This window comes from Aquarana catesbeiana, linkage group LG10, assembly GCF_042186555.1.
Source record: "Aquarana catesbeiana isolate 2022-GZ linkage group LG10, ASM4218655v1, whole genome shotgun sequence".
NCBI lineage: Eukaryota > Metazoa > Chordata > Amphibia > Anura > Ranidae > Aquarana > Aquarana catesbeiana.
Genome location: NC_133333.1, coordinates 210531049 through 210550023, shown reverse-complemented (window position 1 = coordinate 210550023; position 18975 = coordinate 210531049). Strand labels below are relative to the sequence as shown.

Sequence of the window (18975 nt, the reverse complement as noted above, 5' to 3'; positions counted from 1 at the left end):
TTTTTGGAAAAAAATACACTTCAATGCAATGGTTATCAACTGCTGTCCTCAGGACCCACTAACAGGCCAGGTTTGCAAGATAACTGAAATACATCCCAGGTGATATCATTTGCTGCTCATTGATTGCAGTAGTCTAGTCTGCATCTCCCCAAGGTAATACATAAAACCTGGCCTGTTAGTGGGCCCTGAGGATTGGGTTGATGACCACTGCTTTAATGAATAAAAAAAAACGAAACAGTAAAGTTAGCCCAATTTGTTTGTATAATATGAAAGATGATGTTATGCCGTGAGAATCGTGATCTTTATTCTTCTTTATTCTAAGCAAAAAAATTGCGATTCTCATTTTGGCCAGAATTGTGCAGCTCCATGAGCTACTGGGTCTGTACACCTGCTGTGCTCATTATGATGGGATCCCACCAACCCTGTACTACATTCCTGGGTCTGCACACATGCTGTGCCCATTATGACGGCTTTCACATCACTGTGCTGAGCTCCTAGGTCTGCATACCTGCTGGGCCCATTATGAGGGGCCCCCACCATCCCTGTTTTACGTTCCTGGATCTGCACACCTGCTTTGCCCATTTTGAGGGTCTCTCGCCATCCCTGTTCTACATTCCCTGTTTTGCACACCTGCTGTGCCCATTATGAGGGGCCCCCAATATCCCTGTGCTACATTCCAGGATCTGCACACCTGCTGTGCCCATTATGAGGGTCTCTCGCCATACCTGTTCTACATTCCCGGGTCTGCACACCTGCTGTGCCCATTATGAGGGGCTCCCACCATCCCTGTTCTACATTCCCGGATCTGCACACCTGCTGTGCCCATTATGAGGGGCTCTCACCATCCCTGTTCTACATTCCCTGGTCAGCACACCTTCTGTGCCCATTATAAGGGGCTCTCGCCTTCCCTGCTCTACATTCCTGGATCTGCACACCTGCTGTGCCCATTATGAGGGGCTCTCGCCATCCCTGTTCTACATTCCCTGGTCAGCACACCTGCTGTGCCCGTTATGAGGGGCTCTCGCCATCCCTGTTCTACATTCCCTAGTCAGCACACCTGCTGTGCCCATTATGAGGGGCTCTCGCCATCCCTGCTCTACATTCCTGGATCTGCACACCTGCTGTGCCCATTATGAGGGGCTCTCGCCATCCCTGCTCTACATTCCTGGATCTGCACACCTGCTGTGCCCATTATGAGGGGCTCTCGCCATCCCTGTTCTACATTCCCTGGTCAGCACACCTGCTGTGCCCATTATGAGGCGCCCCCACCATCCCTGTTCTACATTCCTGGATCTGCACACCTGCTGTGCCCATTATGAGGGGTTCCCACCATCCCTGTTCTACATTCCTGGATCTGCACACCTGCTGTGCCCATTATGAGGGGTTCCCACCATCCCTGTGCTACATTCCTAGATCTGCACACCTGCTGTGCCCATTATGAGGAGTTCCCACCATCCCTGTTATACATTCCTGGATCTGCACACCTGCTGTGCCCATTATGAAGGGTTCCCACCATCCCTGTTCTACATTCCCGGGCCTGCGCACCCACTATGCCCATTATGAGGGGTCCCCAATCCCTGTGCTGAGTTCCATGTTCTGTACACCTGCTGTGCCCCTCCCTGCTGGATTTTTATGTATGCTATTCTACAGAGAGAATGTAAAAGGAGAAGAGAGGACTGTTGGGTGGCACAGTGGTGTAGTGGGTAGCACTCTCGCCTAGCAGTAAGAAGGGTTGCTGGTTCGAATCCTGACCATGACACTACCTGCCTGGAGTTTGCATGTTCTCTCTGTGCCTGCGTGGGTTTCCTCCGGGTACTCCGGTTTCCTCCCACACTCCAAAGACATGCTGGTAGGTTAATTGGATCCTGTCTAAATTGGCTCTAGTATGTATGAATGTGAGTTAGGGACCTTCGATTGTAAGCTCCTTGAGGGCAGGGACTGATGTGAATGTACAATGTATATGTAAAGCGCTGCGTAAATTGACGGCGCTATATAAGTACCTGAAATAAATAAAAATAAATAAATAATAATGCTTTTTAATGAATCGTTATTGGCCCCTTAACATTGTACACTCAACGGCTTTTCCATTGCAGGTGTCTGCCGGTAAGCTTTCCATTGCTCGTGCGCAGAGATCAGATTCAGGGTTCTATGTCTGTCTTGCCTCCAATCAGGCCGGTGAGAAGAAGAGTCGTTCTGCTCAGATCAATGTGCTGGGTAAGGAAGGTTTACATTTTTCTGTCCAATTTGCAGTGGAACATTTTACCTCCTTAATAAAGGTTTTCTGTTAAAAATTATATATTTTTATTGGATGAAGTAAAGCAGACATAATATGCCAAGTAATGTGTCAGTGTCACACATACACATATAGCACTTTGCGACTCGCTACAAAGTTATAATGTACAGTCAGATCACTGGGGGGAGCGGAAACTGAGACAATGCTTCCTCCTGCCTGCGGCAGACTGATGACATCATCTCAGCCTAGGCACAGTCACTGGCTGGAGCTTAAGAATGGCTTTTAAATGAAGTATTTCTGAAAAAAAATGCTTCTTACCACCTTTCTAAACTCTTATGTTGAAACCCTTATGATAGGGGTGTACCCTTAAAGTGCATGTACCCAAGAATTCTTACAAAAGAGATTGGCTTGTTTTTAATCCATGTCCCGTCATCCCTCCTGCAGAGCCACTTCTGTTCACCAACAAACCAGCGGATGTGGTCACCAAGGCTGGCAACACTGTGCAGTTTTCATGCGGAGCCCAGGGTGTGCCCAGACCTATCATACAATGGAGCAAAGAGCAGGGGACGCTTCCTATTGGTCGGTAAGTGGTAATACAACTTACTAGAAAGTATAGGTTTCTATGTATGAAAAAATGTTTTTCATGGGTGATTTAATGCAAACTATTTGTGTTTCAGCAAAATAAACATTGCTAATTATTGTAATAAAGTTATTTTATTATTATTTTACTTTTTTTCATTGACTTTATTAGACAGTGGTGCAGATCATAATTATATGATCATATTTTATATTATATTTTTGTTATAATATATTATATATTTTATTTGATATGCTCTGATACAACATGATATGGCATTATATTATATTATGCTATATTATATTATCATACAGGAATTTGTTGCGGTTTGGTTGTGTTATAATTATATTATATTATCATATAGGAATTTTGTGTGGTTTGGTTGTGTTATAATTATATTATATTATCATACAGAAATTAACTGTGGTTTGGTTGTCAAAACAGCACAAGGAGCAAATTAGTTGTGATGCAGTACTAGGGTCATGCTGATAGGTGGAGCGAGCGATGAGCTTATCATTGTGCTGATTCTCCTCTGACTGTCCAGTCACAGGCTGAGGGTAGGGACAAGACCTGTAACCAAAAGTAAAAAATTATATGTACACAAAAATGTTTTTTTTTGTTTCGGATGGACTGGAAGGATCAGAACCTCTGTTGGGTTATTACTTCTATCCAGGGCTCCGTTAGATAAATTTCCCCCCACTTCCTGTTCTGTTTCACCAGGCAGGAAGTGAGAGAAAATCTGCAAGAAGGACACAAACAGAAATAAAACTTTGACAGGGGTTCTACCCTTCACCCACTCTAATGAAGAAAAGCTATTTTATTGTGTCTGTGTTACTGTTGAAGAGTTCCCCTCACTTCCTGCTTGGTAAAACATTGTCAGCAGGACAGGAAATGAGAGAATCTCTTTAACGGAGCTCTGAATAACAGTAAAAACCCAGACAGGGGTTCTAATCCTTCCTTGCTCCATCCAAAAACTAAGAAAAAACTGTCTGGGCATACACTGCAGAAAACAACTCTGATAAACACTGTAGATTCAAAATCAGTTAAGGTTTGAGAACATTTTTTGGATTTGGAGGTTGTTTAAAATGTTTAACCATGGGCACCTTGTCCTGGTAGGTACGCCATAACCAATGAGAACACACTGAGTCTGCAGCGGGTGACCGTCCAGGATTCGGGGAAGTATATCTGCACCGCCAGGAACCAGGTGGACACGGTGTCTGTCACTGCCCAGCTGGTGGTGGAAGGTAACGGCCGTCCATAAGATCTCTGTGTAAATCGTGTTACTAGAGCTGGCAGAATACTATACAATCTCTGTACAATCCTCTTCAGATCTACCAGAACTGTATAAGTATGACATGTATAAATGACAGACCTAACATTCCATTCAGTGTGCATCAAATCAGGCAGACCTTGCACTACATAGTGGATGGTCGAGAGATTGTAAAGGAGATCGTAAAATCAGATTGTATAGTGTATGGCCAGCTTAAAGCAAAACAGGTGTGTCTGGGGGTGGTTAGGTCAGTCCACCCAAACTTATTTTATACATATATTAGTTTTGTGTGGATCTCACTATGGCTCCTTGGACCTCTGATCTCCCTTTTTCGATTCTATTCTCCCTTTATCTTACATTACATTTATTTTTGAAAAAACAGCAGAAGGAGAGAGACTTCCTCTCCCCAGACAACAGGAGAGGTGGAGAAAAGAGAACCAAGAGTGGGAAAAAAGGCCAGAAAAGTCATCTTAAAGCTGGCCATACACACTAAAATCTGATTTGCACATTTACCAACAATTATGGAGTCATTTTTATAGCTGACCTCCAGCCTTCCCTTCAGTCTTGCACAGTTGTACAAGATCCTCTCCTGTACTGAAATTACATACTTTGATTTCACTGCACACTGTGAGCTTCTCATAATGTGCATTAGAAGCTGCATCAAGTCAACTGACTGTAAGACATTATCATCTAGTCCTTTCCTCCCCAGCTTGATGGTCCCTAGCCCACCCCTTTTTTTCATTGGGGATTTCCATTCTTTCAAGCATGGAGGCTCATCATCACATGTGGGCATTACATAGGGTGGTCTGTATGCATACCTCCCAACATTTTGAGATGGGAATGAGGGACACCTACCAGAAAATGTATGTAGGCATAGGACACGCCCCCTGCCACACCCCCTTAAAGGAGATTTAACCAAAAAAAGTTAAATCCACAAGGGCTTTTTTTACCACTACTATGCCTTTATATTGGCTTTTAAAATTTACAAATGCAGCCATTTAGAATTTGGATGAAAGGTTTAGCACTGGGAAACACTTTTTTAAAGATAAAAAGTGCATTTTATACACAACTATATGGATGAGGGACAAATGAGGGGGAAAGAGGGATAGAGGGACGGTCCCTCGAAATCAGGGACAGTTGGGAGCTATGTGTATGCAAATGCAGCCTGCCTAGGAATGCTCAGGAAAAGCAAAATATAAGTGGATTAAATGTCAGCCTTCAATTCACGGAGCAGTAGGTGATATGGTTGTACTCTATGTGTCTTTTCAGATCCTCTGGATACGGGTCAGAGGGACAGACAGAAGGATATCCTTCAAGAATTAACAAGTGTGCGAGTGTATCTGGACACGGTGACTGTGCAGAACTCTTCCTCTGTGCAGTTGCAGTGGAAGGTGAGATAAATGGACTCTTGTCCTTGGAGTACCACTGATTGGCCCTTCTAGTAGTCATTCCCATCATGGAGTAAGTGATCCACGTGGACCGTGGTAATTTGCAGCGCAGAGATTTCAGCACCAAAAACAGATCAAATGATTCAGTGGGGGAATTCACAAAAGACACAAGTGCTCGTTCATCTGCTGCCTTTGCTCATAGCAACCAATCAGCTTCTACTTTCCATTTTTGGCTGTGCTCCATTTGAGACAAAGTTTGTCTCAGACACTTTTTTTTATGATTCTTCCCCATGGCAGGCAATGGTTGTCAACGTAAGTTGTGCCTCAGATTCAGCCCCTTCAGTCTCCAAAAGGGTGTATATAAGATTACATGTAATGCTACAGAAAACTGTCAAAGACTAAAAACTTACTAGAGGAAATGGTCAGAGATTTTTCTACAGGAGTGGATGGGATGAAGTCATGCTGTAGGAGACATTCAGAGACTAGGAACATGTTACATGAAACCGCTAGGCTTTATTACTATTAAACCCTTTCATGACTAAGCCTATTTTTGAAATTTGGTGTTTACAAGTTAAAATCCATATTTTTTGCTAGAAAATTACTTAGAACCCTCAAACATTATATATATATTTTTAGCAGAGAATCTAGAGAATAAAATGGAGATTGTTGCAATATTTTATATCACACGGTATTTGTGCAGCGGTGTTTTAAACGCAAATTTTTGGAAATTTTTTTGTATAATGTGAAAGATGATGTTACGCTGAGTAAATAGATACCAAACATGTCACGCTTTATAATTGCACGCACTCGTGGAATGGCGACAAACTATGGTAGCTATGAATTTCCATAGGCGACGCTTTAAAAATTTTTTTACGGTTACCAGGTTAGAGTTACAGAGGAGGTCTAGGGCTAGAATTATTGCTCCCGCTCTGACGATCGCGGCGATACCTCACATGTGTGATTTGAACACCGTTTACATATGCGGGCGCGACTTCCATATGCGTTTTCTTCGCTGCGCGAGCTCGCGAGGACGGGGGCGCTTTAAAATTTTTTTTTTATTATTTATTTTTAGACTTATAAATTGTGTTTTTAAAAAAAATGTTTTTTTTTTTTACTTTTATTGCTGTCACAAGGAATGTAAACATCCCTTGCGACAGTAATAGGTGGTGACAGGTACTCTTTATGGAGGGATCGGGGGTCTAAAAGATCTCCGATCCCTCCTCTGCACTTCAAAGTATTCAGATCGCCGAAAACGGCGATTCTGAATACTGTATATTTTCAAAAATTCGGCGCCATTGGCAGCCGAGTAAACGGGAAGTGACGTCATGACGTCGCTTCCGCGTTTACATTGAGAAGGCTGGAACGAAGCCGCCCACGGCTTCGTTCCAGCCCGCCCACAGCCGCCGGAGACAGCCGATTGGACACCGGGCCCGGTAAGAGCGGCGGGAAGCGGCGGGAGGGGGGGATGTCCCCTCCCGCTCCTCCGATATAACAGCCGAGCGGCTTTTAGCCGCATCGGTTGTTGTATACGGGTAGCCGATCGCCCGCTCTAAACAACGGTACCAGCTGCGGGCATCATCCCGGTATAACCCCGGAAAGCCGAGTACGCATATCTGCGTATGGTCAGCGGGAAGGGGTTAAGAGACCCTTTACAAATCAATGCTCCCTCCACTGACTTATGGGGCCCAAGGATCACAATTCAAATAGTAAGGGCTCATTTACACTTAGTTCGACTTTAACACACATTAAAGCGCCTAACTCTTCAACATGCCTTTTGATGTGTATTTGATGCTTCGTTAATGCTTTTTTGAAAATTTAATGAAGCTTGGCAAAGGTTGTATGTTGATTTTCTGTTTGTTTAAAGGGTCCCTGTGGAACTCCAGCTCAGTAGTACCCCCACTCAGCAGATCCCCAGCATATTAGTACCCCTGTTCAGCACATCCCCAGCCTATTAGAACCCTCGTTCAGCAGATCTCCAGCTTATTAGTTCCTTTTTACAGCAGACCCCCTGCTCAGTAGTACCCCAGCTCTGCTGATTCCCCACTCAGTAGTAACCCCCAGCTCTGCTCATTCTCTGGTTTGGTGATCCTCCTCTCACGCTGCTCACCACATGTGACATCTGCCAGTTTCTCCTGCTCCAGTCCCCCCAGCTCTGCTGATCCTCTGCCGCTCAGTCTTCTCTCTCCAGTCCTGGCTCACCTTCTGCTATACTGTTCCCATATTGCAGAACACATTGCACGCCTGGACCCCACTCACCTTCCTGCTACTACACGCTGCACACCAGATGTGACGTCTACACCACGACACTCCAAGAATATATACAGATGAACCAGAAGTGACTGCTGATGATGTCTTTCTGGTTCGCTTGTTGGTTTCCCAGTGCATCCTGGGATATCTCATACCTACAATACCTACAAGAAGCTAGAGCTAAATAAAAGCCCCTCAAAAGCTTCAGGTGCTGTAAGCGAACATTGTCATTGACTTCTGTGGAGGCTTTGGAGGCGCTTTGAAGCACCAATAAAGCAACATGGGGTATTTTTGAAGTAAAACAAAGCAAACACACTGTGTGAACAGAACTGTAAGGTAACCATTGTATTTAGTGACAGGGGTATTGATTGGCATTCAGAATGCTTTAAAAAAGCGTGTCCAGTGCCACATTTTGAAACAAGTGTAAATGAACACTAAAGGGCTTGCATGTGGCCCTTGGGCCAAAGGTTGGGCAGCAGGGTTCTAAGAGGTCAATTATAAAAATTGTTGCATAGCCATTCATACATTCAGATACAAATCTGCATGTACATTAGTTCTGTGCAAATTGGGCAAAAACAAATGTTATTAGGTTATTTTCTCTCCTGAATGAATGTTCTTTTATTATGAGCCATAGTAAAATACTATATTATGGCCATTGAATGGGGAAGAAGAGCATAGGAAATACATCTTTGTAACAAGAGATACAATATAACAATTCTAGAGAATACTAGAGGGAAGTACATTGGTTATATTTATATTCTCTCTAGCAGTCTATACCAGGGGTAGGCAACCTTTTGAGCACAGTGTTTTCAAAGAAATTGAGCGTGCCGATTTTATAACAAAAAAAATGTCACGAAAAGGATTTTGTATAAAGTAAATGCTGTAAACTACTTTAGAAGTGAGAAATTAATGCACTCTCACGCCTCAGATCAGCCCCACTTCAGATCACTGTCCCCCCTGCACATCTGCCCCACCACTGTATCCCCCTGCTCATATTCCCCACCACTGTACTACCCTGCACATCTGCCCCACTACTGTACTACCCTACACATCTGCCCCACTACTGTACTACCCTACACATCTGCCCCACCACTGTAACCCCCTGCACATCTGCCCCACCACTGTACTTCCCTGCACATCTGCCCCACCACTGTACTTCCCTGCACATCTGCCCCACCACTGTACTTCCCTGCACATCTGCCCCACCACTGTACTTCCCTGCACATCTGCCCCACCACTGTACCCCCTGCTCTTCTGTCCCACCTCTGTACCCCCCTGCACATCTGCTCCACCGCCGTATTCCCATGCTCTTCTGCCCCTCCACTGTAACCCCCTGCTCATGTGTTCCACCGATGTACCTCCTTTCTCCTCTGCACCCCCCTGCTCCTCTGCCTCACCGCTGTAACCCCCTGCTCATCTGTCCCACCAATGTATCTCCTTTCTCCTCTGCCCCAACACTGAACCCCCCCTGCTTATCTGTCCCACCATTGTAACCCCCTTCTCATCTGGCCCAACACTGAATACCCCCCTGCTCATCTGCCCCATCACTGTACCCCCCTGCTTTTCTGTCCCACCGCTGAATCCCCTTCTCATCCCTCCCACCACTGTACCTTATGCACATCTGCCCCACCACTGTACCCCCTTTTCTCTTCAGCCCCACCACTGTACCTCCCTGCACATCTGCTCCACCGCCGTATCCCCATGCTCTTCTCACTGCTGAATCACCTTCTCATCTGTCCTAACACTGAACCCATCTGCTCATCTGCCCCACCACTGTAACCCGCTTTCTCATCTGCCCCACCAATGTACCTCCTGCACATCTGTTTCACCTCTGTACCCCCCTGCTCTTCTGCCCCACCTCTGTTCCCCCTGCTCTCCTGCCCCACCACTGTAACCCCCTGCTCATCTGTCCCACCAATACACCTCCTTTCACATCTGCCCCACTGCTCTACCCCCCTGCTTTTCTGTCTCACCACTGAACCCCCTTCTCATCTGCCCCAACACTAAATCCCCCTGTTCATCTGGCCCAACACTGAACCCCCCCTTGCTCATCTGGCCCAACACTGAACCCCCTGCTCACCTGGCCCAACACTGAACCCCCCCTGCTCATCTGGCCCAACACGGAACCCCCTGCTCAGTGGGCCCAACACTGAACCCCCTGCTCACCTGGCCCAACACCGAACCCCCTGCTCACCTGGCCCAACACCGAACCCCCTGCTCACCTGGCCCAACACCGAACCCCCTGCTCACCTGGCCCAACACCGAACCCCCTGCTCACCTGGCCCAACACCGAACCCCCTGCTCACCTGGCCCAACACCGAGCCCCCTGCTCACCTGGCCCAACACCGAGCCCCCTGCTCACCTGGCCCAACACCGAGCCCCCTGCTCACCTGGCCCAACACCGAGCCCCCTGCTCACCTGGCCCAACACCGAGCCCCCTGCTCACCTGGCCCAACACCGAGCCCCCTGCTCACCTGGCCCAACACCGAGCCCCCTGCTCACCTGGCCCAACACCGAGCCCCCTGCTCACCTGGCCCAACACCGAGCCCCCTGCTCACCTGGCCCAACACCGAGCCCCCTGCTCACCTGGCCCAACACCGAGCCCCCTGCTCACCTGGCCCAACACCGAGCCCCCTGCTCACCTGGCCCAACACCGAGCCCCCTGCTCACCTGGCCCAACACCGAGCCCCCTGCTCACCTGGCCCAACACCGAGCCCCCTGCTCACCTGGCCCAACACCGAGCCCCCTGCTCACCTGGCCCAACACCGAGCCCCCTGCTCACCTGGCCCAACACCGAGCCCCCTGCTCACCTGGCCCAACACCGAGCCCCCTGCTCACCTGGCCCAACACCGAGCCCCCTGCTCACCTGGCCCAACACCGAGCCCCCTGCTCACCTGGCCCAACACCGAGCCCCCTGCTCACCTGGCCCAACACCGAGCCCCCTGCTCACCTGGCCCAACACCGAGCCCCCTGCTCACCTGGCCCAACACCGAGCCCCCTGCTCACCTGGCCCAACACCGAGCCCCCTGCTCACCTGGCCCAACACCGAGCCCCCTGCTCACCTGGCCCAACACCGAGCCCCCTGCTCACCTGGCCCAACACCGAGCCCCCTGCTCACCTGGCCCAACACCGAACCCCCTGCTCACCTGCCCCACCGCCGTACCCTCCTGCTCATCTGTCCCACCTCTGAACCTCTCCTGCTCATCTGCTCCACTGCTGTACACTCTTCTCATCTATGATATGCACAATATGCAGAGTGGTGAAAGGAAGCAGAGATGAGACATATCTACCTGTCCTGGTACACTCATCCTGCTGATCCACCTCTCACATCCAGCCCACGTACGTGTATGTGATATATGGGATGTATGTGATGTCACATACAAGCATCTGGAATGGATGCGCAATGATGAGCTCAGGTCAGGGGCATTTTCTGAAAGCAGTGGGCCTGTGTGCAGGATCATAAGTTGGGCCCCTGCAGCTGAGAAAAAGTGCGGCGCTCTGCGCCACAGGAAAAGTTGGATGTGATTTTTATTGTGCTGAATACTGGCTGTGGCTTAAAGGGACACAGAGTGACGGGGTTCAGTAGTAAGTAAAGGTTCAGGAATAATTTCAACAAAGTTCCCAGAAGCTCAACAGTAATTCCACAAACTGTCACCTGATTGGGGTTTTCTCAATCACAGTGAAATCCCTTCTTTCTGAGATTGGTAGTGGCAACCAAGCGAGTCATCTTCCTCCAGATGGTGGGCGGGGCTAGTAGGACTGTGATTGGCTTTAGCAGTGGCCAATGACAGTCCTCCACTTCCTGGAAACAGGAACCCCCCCCAGCAGAACTGCACCCAATCTTTTCCCCATCACAAAAGCTGACGATCGTAGCTACAGCAAATTTAGAGAACCAAACAATGTTTCCCATCTTTTACAATGTGCGGGGGCACAGTGCCTCCCCCTCAGTGGGGAATTCTGAGATTGGAATGCATTAGTGTCTCACTGACACTTCCCTGCGCTGCTCTGCTGATGGGGAGGGTGCCGACAAAAGAGGATTCGTGTGCCGCTTGCGGCCCCAGTGCCGGGGGTTGCCTACCCCTGATCTATAGAATTGTTACATTGCATCTCTCACTGCAAAGACGCACTGTATGTATTTTCTGTGCTCCTGTTTCCACCATATACTTTCATAATCTGATTGGCCTAAATATGTATTCATGAGCAAAGTATCTTAGTGCTGCTGATCAATGTAAAACGATTGATAATTTTCCGCCCCGGTTAATTGACTCCGTTTGAGTGCATTCGTTCTTCAATATGTCCAAATCAATCAGAAGGGAAGTCATGGCTTTTTGATTGTTTGCATATTTTATGGTTTTGATCGAATCGTACATCAATCAGATAATGAAAATGAAGTGTGTGATGGCCACCATAACACATATACATGTATTAATGATAAAAATATATATCCGTGGTATGATTTGTTCTTTAGGTGTCATCACTGTCACAGTACACCGAGGGATACGTCGTATTTTATCGCCCTCATCTGCCCCCGGATTCTGAATGGGTAAAATGGCGCTCAGTCCCACTAACAGAAAACAGCGCCATCATCCCATCTCTGGTGAAAGGACAGAGGTACGAGTTCAAGGTTCGACCGTATGGACGGGCCACCTTTGGCACTGACAGTAACATCAAACACGTCCAGATCCCAGAAGGAGGTAAAAAATTATGCACAGAAATATACCATGATGTCATGTTCTGATGTCATGTGTCTTGTTTCTATGAAAAAAACTGCGTTAAATAAAAATACAACCTGTAACGTATAGAAGACCTTTCTCAATCACTTATCCTAACTATGGGGACGATTTCTAAAAGGACAAAATGGTCACCTTTTTTTCCCATTTTGACCATTTGTTCCCTGGTTATTTAACCCTTTCAAGACCAGAGCTGTTTTTGTGTTTTTTTTTGCACAAGTTTAAAAAAATCATTTTAGGTTTGAAGATTATGTAAAACCCCCAACATATTATATATTTTCTGAAAGCAGCGATCATGTAGAATAAACTGTTGGAAGTTCTAATTTTTGTATGTCGCACAATGTTGACAAAATGGTTTATCAAATGCAAAACTGCAGCAAAGATGAATTTAAGGTAATTTTTGGCACACAAACACAATATATTACAACATTTTTTGGTATAATATAAGATGAGGTTGCGCTAGTTAAATACATACCCAACATGTCGATCCTTAAATTTGAATGCGCCTGTAAAACTGCAACAAACTTCAGTACCGTAAATTTTCCATAGACAACATTTTAAAAGCCCCTACAGGTCATCAGTTTAAAGTTAACAGTGAATAATGGCTGTAGGATTATTGATCTTACATGTGCAGCAATATGTAACCTGTGTAGCACAATCAACGTTTTTCTGCAAGGTCGCCCTCGACACATGTTTACGTTATATGTGCAGGTACAGTATGGGGGGGGGGGCAACATTTTTTGGGGGGTTATTTTGCTGTGGCAGGTTCTCCTTAATGAGACATCAGGGGTCTTCTAGACCCCTGATGTCTCAGCTGCCCTCTATTGAAGCTAATGCAGCACTGATCGGTTTACATTAGCATCTCCCCTGACCACAGCGGCCGAGTAAAGTGACATCTGAACCTAGAAGCAATGTAATACACACTATTTCCAGGTTCCTTCCCGGTGGTGGCAACCATGGGGTTCCCAGGCCTGTAGGTAGGAGCACGGAGACAGGAAAACATGGCGAGCGTGCACAGGTGGGGGAGCTTTTCAAGTGTACCAGGGTTGGATGGCAGTACGAATTGTCAGTGCTGTAGCAGCGAGAATGTGTGTGGACCCACCCGCCACTGCTGACGTATGCCCTATGTTGGTGGCAGTGAAAGGGTTTAAGCTTGATCAATAGTTTAATCCCATTTCCTTCAATCAGTGATTTAGCTGTCTTACGATTCTGTCATTTTATTTATTTTTTTAAAACATGCTTCTTTTAAAAAAAATAAATTTTATAGCTCCACCCACAGTTCACTAAAGATCAACGTTTTTATAGCGGAGTTTTGTTCTGTTGATTGCTCTCTTTGTAATAGACATTTGGGGTTATTTACTAAAGCTGGATAGTGCAAAATCTGGTGCAACTCTGCATAGAAACCAATCAGCTTCCAGGTTTTATTGCCAAAGCTTAATTGAACAAACTGAAATTTGAAGCTAATTGGCCACCATGCATGGCTTGCACCAGATTCTGAGTGCTGCAGCTTTAGTAAATCTACCACATTGTGTAAACCTAGCAGTGACCTCTAGGTGGCAGTGTACATCTGTCACACAACTACCTATTCCTTCAGATCACATTCCTAGATGGTGGTAGCCGTTGAAGAATTATTATAAAAAAGAAAAATCACAAAACACAATTTTTGGTTAGTCTAACCTAGTGCTAAATCTACTATCGTCATGTGTTTAATTCTTCACTTAAGTGAATGTTTTTATTATTTTATTTAATTAATTTATATTCTGTAGTTCTGACATATTCCATAGTGCTGTACAGAGAACACTAAGCCAGTCACATTGGGATCTGCACCAAAGAAGCTTACACTCTAATGCCCCACCACAGTCACACTCTATTATTATTATTATTATTATTATAAATTTATTTAGCTCTGGCATATTCACAATGCTGTACAGAGAACATTGAGTCTCTGCACCGGTCGAAGGAGCATGCACTCTAATGTCCCACAAAAGATATACAGACACTGGGGCACTGCTATAGACACACTGTTTTGGAAGCAGGGCCAGGACAAGGGGTGGGCAGGAGGGGTAGCTGCTCTGGCCACTGTGGTATCATGTGAGGTGGGGGCCACTATGAGGAGGTTTGGGGGGAGGGAATTTGTGTTGAGTGGAGGATTTTTGGGGGCAGCAGGGGGTAAGAATTTTTCTAGGAGGGGAAATTTGGGAGAGTGTGCTAGGAAAGGTGATTTGAAGATGTGATATGGTAGAGAGGGGAAGATTGGTGCTAGGAGGAGGATTTTTTTTTTTTTTTTGGGGGGGGGGGGTTGTGCTAGTAGGGGAGATTGGGGGGAGGGGGATTTGAGCTGGGAGGGGGGATTTGGAGTGGGGGGAGAGGATGTGTACTCGGAGTGGAAATTTGAGAGGTGCAGAAATTGTGCTATGAGGAGTAATTTTCCTTATTTTTTTAGGGGGGGATTTGAAGAGAGAGAGGATTTAGGCTGTGGGGGGATGGGGGGGGGTGCAAAGATTTGTGCTGTGAGGGGGCATTTCAGCAGGGGGCGGATTTGTCCTGGGAGGAGGGGGAATTTATGATTTTGGGGGGTAAGCATACTGACACAAATGGTTCATACATCTTGGGAAGGGGGTGCAGTTTGGTATGTTTTCCCTGGGCTTTAGATGATCTTGTCCCGGCACTGGATGGAAGCCAATATTTTCTAAAAAGGGTCCATATACTACAAATATGGGGAGAACCTACACAAACTTTCAGTAAAAATCCTGGTTGAAATTTACTCAGGACCCCCTAGCACTGCAAGGCCATTATATAAATCTGACATTTCTCTGCTGTCCATTACTGGTTCAGCCTATAAAATATGGAAACTGCTAAGCCCACACTATCCGTATGGCTTCTCTTTCATCTTATAAGCTGCTCTAGAAGCCATAAAGGTGTAGGTGTAGCACAGACAGTTCTTCCTGCAGACACTTTCATAGATTTGTTACCATCTCATAGAATGTTTTTGTTGCTTTGGGTAAACAGTCCAGTAATATGAGTGTTGTATCCTCTTTTAGTTCCTGGGCACGCTCCTCGGGGCATCAATGTTACCCTGGTTGATGACAGCAGTGGTTTGGTGTTAGTCAGCTGGGAGCCACCACCTCCGACCACTCACAGATGGAACATTAAAGCATATAAGGTAAGTCTTTTACTGCCAATGGCTTGGTTCTACTGCTCATGTATTAGCGCTGCATACAAGCAGTGCCCTGGCATATACCTAAATAGTCACTCCAGCATGAGGTCCTGGGCACATACAGATTACTGACCAGGACAGAGATGGAGAAGGCTCTCTTCCAAGTACATGGGCATGGGGCAAGAACGCAGGAACTCCTTCCCAACCATCAACTGCCCGCAGCCTTCCACTACCCCCAGTTGGACGGATGGACTGGTCTGAAATAAACCAGGGTGGGCTGAGACGGGCACAAATTGACATGCGATGCCTGTGATTCCAGTGCAGTCATGTGACCGCTTTGCCATGCACTTGGAGCAAATGGAATTGAAGCACTGAGACCTTAAAGATATTATTATAAGGGCGGTAATGATATTTGGACTGCTTATCTGAAATACAGGATGGCAGCTTCTCCACAAAAAAGGATTTCCTCTTTTTTTTTGGTTTGTAACAGAATCTTTTTGGGAATCAGAAATCGCCCCCTTGGTCAGGAATTAGGAATAAAGAATAGTGCATACTGGACTGAATGTAGACAGTTGTTGAACCAGTTTGAGGGGCCAGCTGCTGACAAACCATGTGTCTCAATACATAACCTGGTTCAATAACCATTTATCTACATTTAGACCAGTATACATTATCATTCATTATCCCTGATGAACGGGGATGTTTTTGACCCCTCCCCAAAATGCGTTGGCTCCGTGGGACATGCTTTGATTCATTTTTGGAAAAAATTATATCTGGATGTCTAAACTTCTGGTATGGCGATTCAATCTTAGATTCAGCATGTCAGAGAGCACCAAAGATTGCTGGGACACAGGCTTTTCCAGGCTGGATATTGTAAAGACGATTCTCTTCTCTTCCTTGCTTAACTAAATCTACCCACAACTCCACTTCTCTACATGTTTCGCTACAAAAGGTGGCTTCATCAGGGAAAATTGTGCTACAATAAATATTTTGTGTTGTGTACAAGCAAAAAGTATTTTGTGTATAGTAATGGCCCAATCATTCAAATAATAATGAATAAATAAATAAATAAAAAAGGAAGAATTAATTTAGGGTACATTTAGACATGCAACTGTTATTTTCGAACCTGTGAAAAGTGATCCTCAGTGGATCGCACTTCAAAGGTGCTTGAAAGGCACTAGATCACCTCCTAACCACCTGTTTTAACCCTGTAAAAGTACGCTCCACTGTGCCACAACCACATATCATGCACATGGTTTTAGGGCAGTTGTGGCATGGTGCCGTTTTCACCTAAATGTGTAGCGTTTGTCCACAGTACTGGCACAGCCAAGAAACAAAACATCACAGCCGCAGGATGTGTACACCCCCACCTGGCTGCCTTTGCAGCTTAAAGGGGGTGGTAAAAATACAGGTCAACCACCTGGTTCACCAAGTACTGCCATGAAGACCAAGGAACTCTCCAAACAAGTAAGGGACAATGTTCTAGAGAAGTAGAAGTCAGGGTTAGGTTATAAAAAAATATCCAAATCTTTGATGATCCCTAGGAGCACCATCATATCTATCATAACCTAATGGAAAGAACATGGCACAACAGCAAACCTGCCAAGAGACGGCCGCACGCCAAAACTCACAGATCGGGCAAGGAGGGCATTAATCAGAGAGGCAGCACAGAGACCTAAGGTAACCCTGGAGGAGCTGCAGAGTTCCACAGCAGAGACTGGAGTATCTGTACATAGGATGACAATAAGCCGTCCGCTCCATAGAGTTGGGCTTTATGGCAACCATTACTTTCAGCAAAAAAATAAAATAGCACATTTTAAGTTTGCGAAAAGGCATGTGGGAAACTCCCAAAATGTATGGAGGAAGGTGCTCTGGTCTGATGAGACTAAAATTGAACTTTTTGGCCATCAAAGAAAACGCCGTGTCTGGCGCAAACACAACACATCACCCAAAGAACACCATCCCCACTGTGAAACATGGTGGTGGCAGCATCATGCTGTGGGGATGTTTTTCAGCAGTCGGAACTGGGAAACTGGTCAGAGTTGAGGGAAAGATGGATGGTGCTAAATACAGGGATATTCTTGAGCAAAACCTGTACCACTCTGTGTGTGATTTGAGGCTAGGGCGGAGGTTCACCTTCCAGCAGGACAATGACCCCAAACACACTGCTAAAGCAACACTTGAGTGGTTTAAGGGGAACATGTAAATGTGTTGGAATGGCCTAGTCAAAGCCCAGACCTCAATCCAATAGAAAATCTGTGGTCAGACTTAAAGATTGCTGTTCTCAAGCGCAAACCATCTGATTTGAAGGAGCCAAAGCAGTTTTGCAAGGAGGAATGGGCAAAAATCCCAGTGGTAAGATGTGGCAAGCTCATAGAGACTTATCCGAAGCAACTTGGAGCTGTGATAGCTGCAAAAGGTGGCTCTACAAAGTATTGACTTTAGGGGGGTGAATAGTTATGCACATTGACTTTTTCTGTTAATTTGTCCTATTTGTTGTTTGCTTCACAATAAAAAAAAAATAAAATCTTCAAAGTTGTGGGCATGTTCTGTAAATTAAATGATGCAAATCCTCAAACAATCCATGTTAATTCCAGGTTGTGAGGCAACAAAACACGAAAAATGCAGAGGGGGGTGAATACTTTTGCAAGGCACTGTATATCCAGTGTAAACTGTCTGATGAAGTAAAAGGATAGTTTGGGGCTCTAATAGCTCTGTCTGGAAGGATCAGATGCTCCGATGTATCCATCATGTACCTGTATCTTCAGAATGTTCCCAGAACAGATACAAAATGAAAAGGAATACATATAAAACTAAAGTCCAACAAAAGAACTTGCTATAAATCACGATGATGATGAGCAGACAATAGGGGAAACTCTTACTTGTGCATAATAGGAATTCTGATTGATGCAGAAATCCAGAGCGTGTTACAAATCCAAATTACATTTTATCACAAAGAGACAAGACTGATGCCATTCAGGTCTGACAGGTGAATCTTTCTTAATTATATTGTCAGTTTCACTACAAATTAACATATACTTATCTCAATGCTTTGCTGAAGAAGAAAGCAAGGAAACACTCGCTCAGCAGGAATGATTTTTCACTCGCAGCGGGGGAATGTCACAGACATTGCGGAGAGACATCTAGATTGTAAAACAACTGAGCTACGCCGTGTCCGCAGTTGTCTTATAATGATGTCTTAGAATTGCCCTGCCACTCATATACTGTATATATTAAAGGGCCACTAAATATTTTTATGACAACTTAAATAAGAGATTTTTCAAATGTATCTAAACCCAAAAACAAATAGGTATGATATTGCAGCCTGTGCTTAGATGTGGTGGCTGCATTTGTTTTTTTCTTCACTTTATTT

The 18975-nt window shown here is 45.6% G+C and overlaps 1 protein-coding gene across 3 annotated transcripts in view; it reads left to right on the top strand.

The window, feature by feature from the left end:
- Nucleotides 1-18975, top strand: part of ROBO4 (roundabout guidance receptor 4) — a 161887-nt gene that overhangs the window by 65285 nt on the left and 77627 nt on the right. For all 3 annotated transcript variants that reach the window (XM_073603236.1, XM_073603238.1, XM_073603237.1), the window contains exons 4-9: nt 2094-2214; nt 2678-2816; nt 3927-4054; nt 5350-5471; nt 12184-12409; nt 15487-15608. In XM_073603236.1, coding sequence (XP_073459337.1) covers nt 2094-2214; nt 2678-2816; nt 3927-4054; nt 5350-5471; nt 12184-12409; nt 15487-15608 — 858 coding nt within the window. The remainder of the gene's footprint in view (nt 1-2093; nt 2215-2677; nt 2817-3926; nt 4055-5349; nt 5472-12183; nt 12410-15486; nt 15609-18975) is intronic.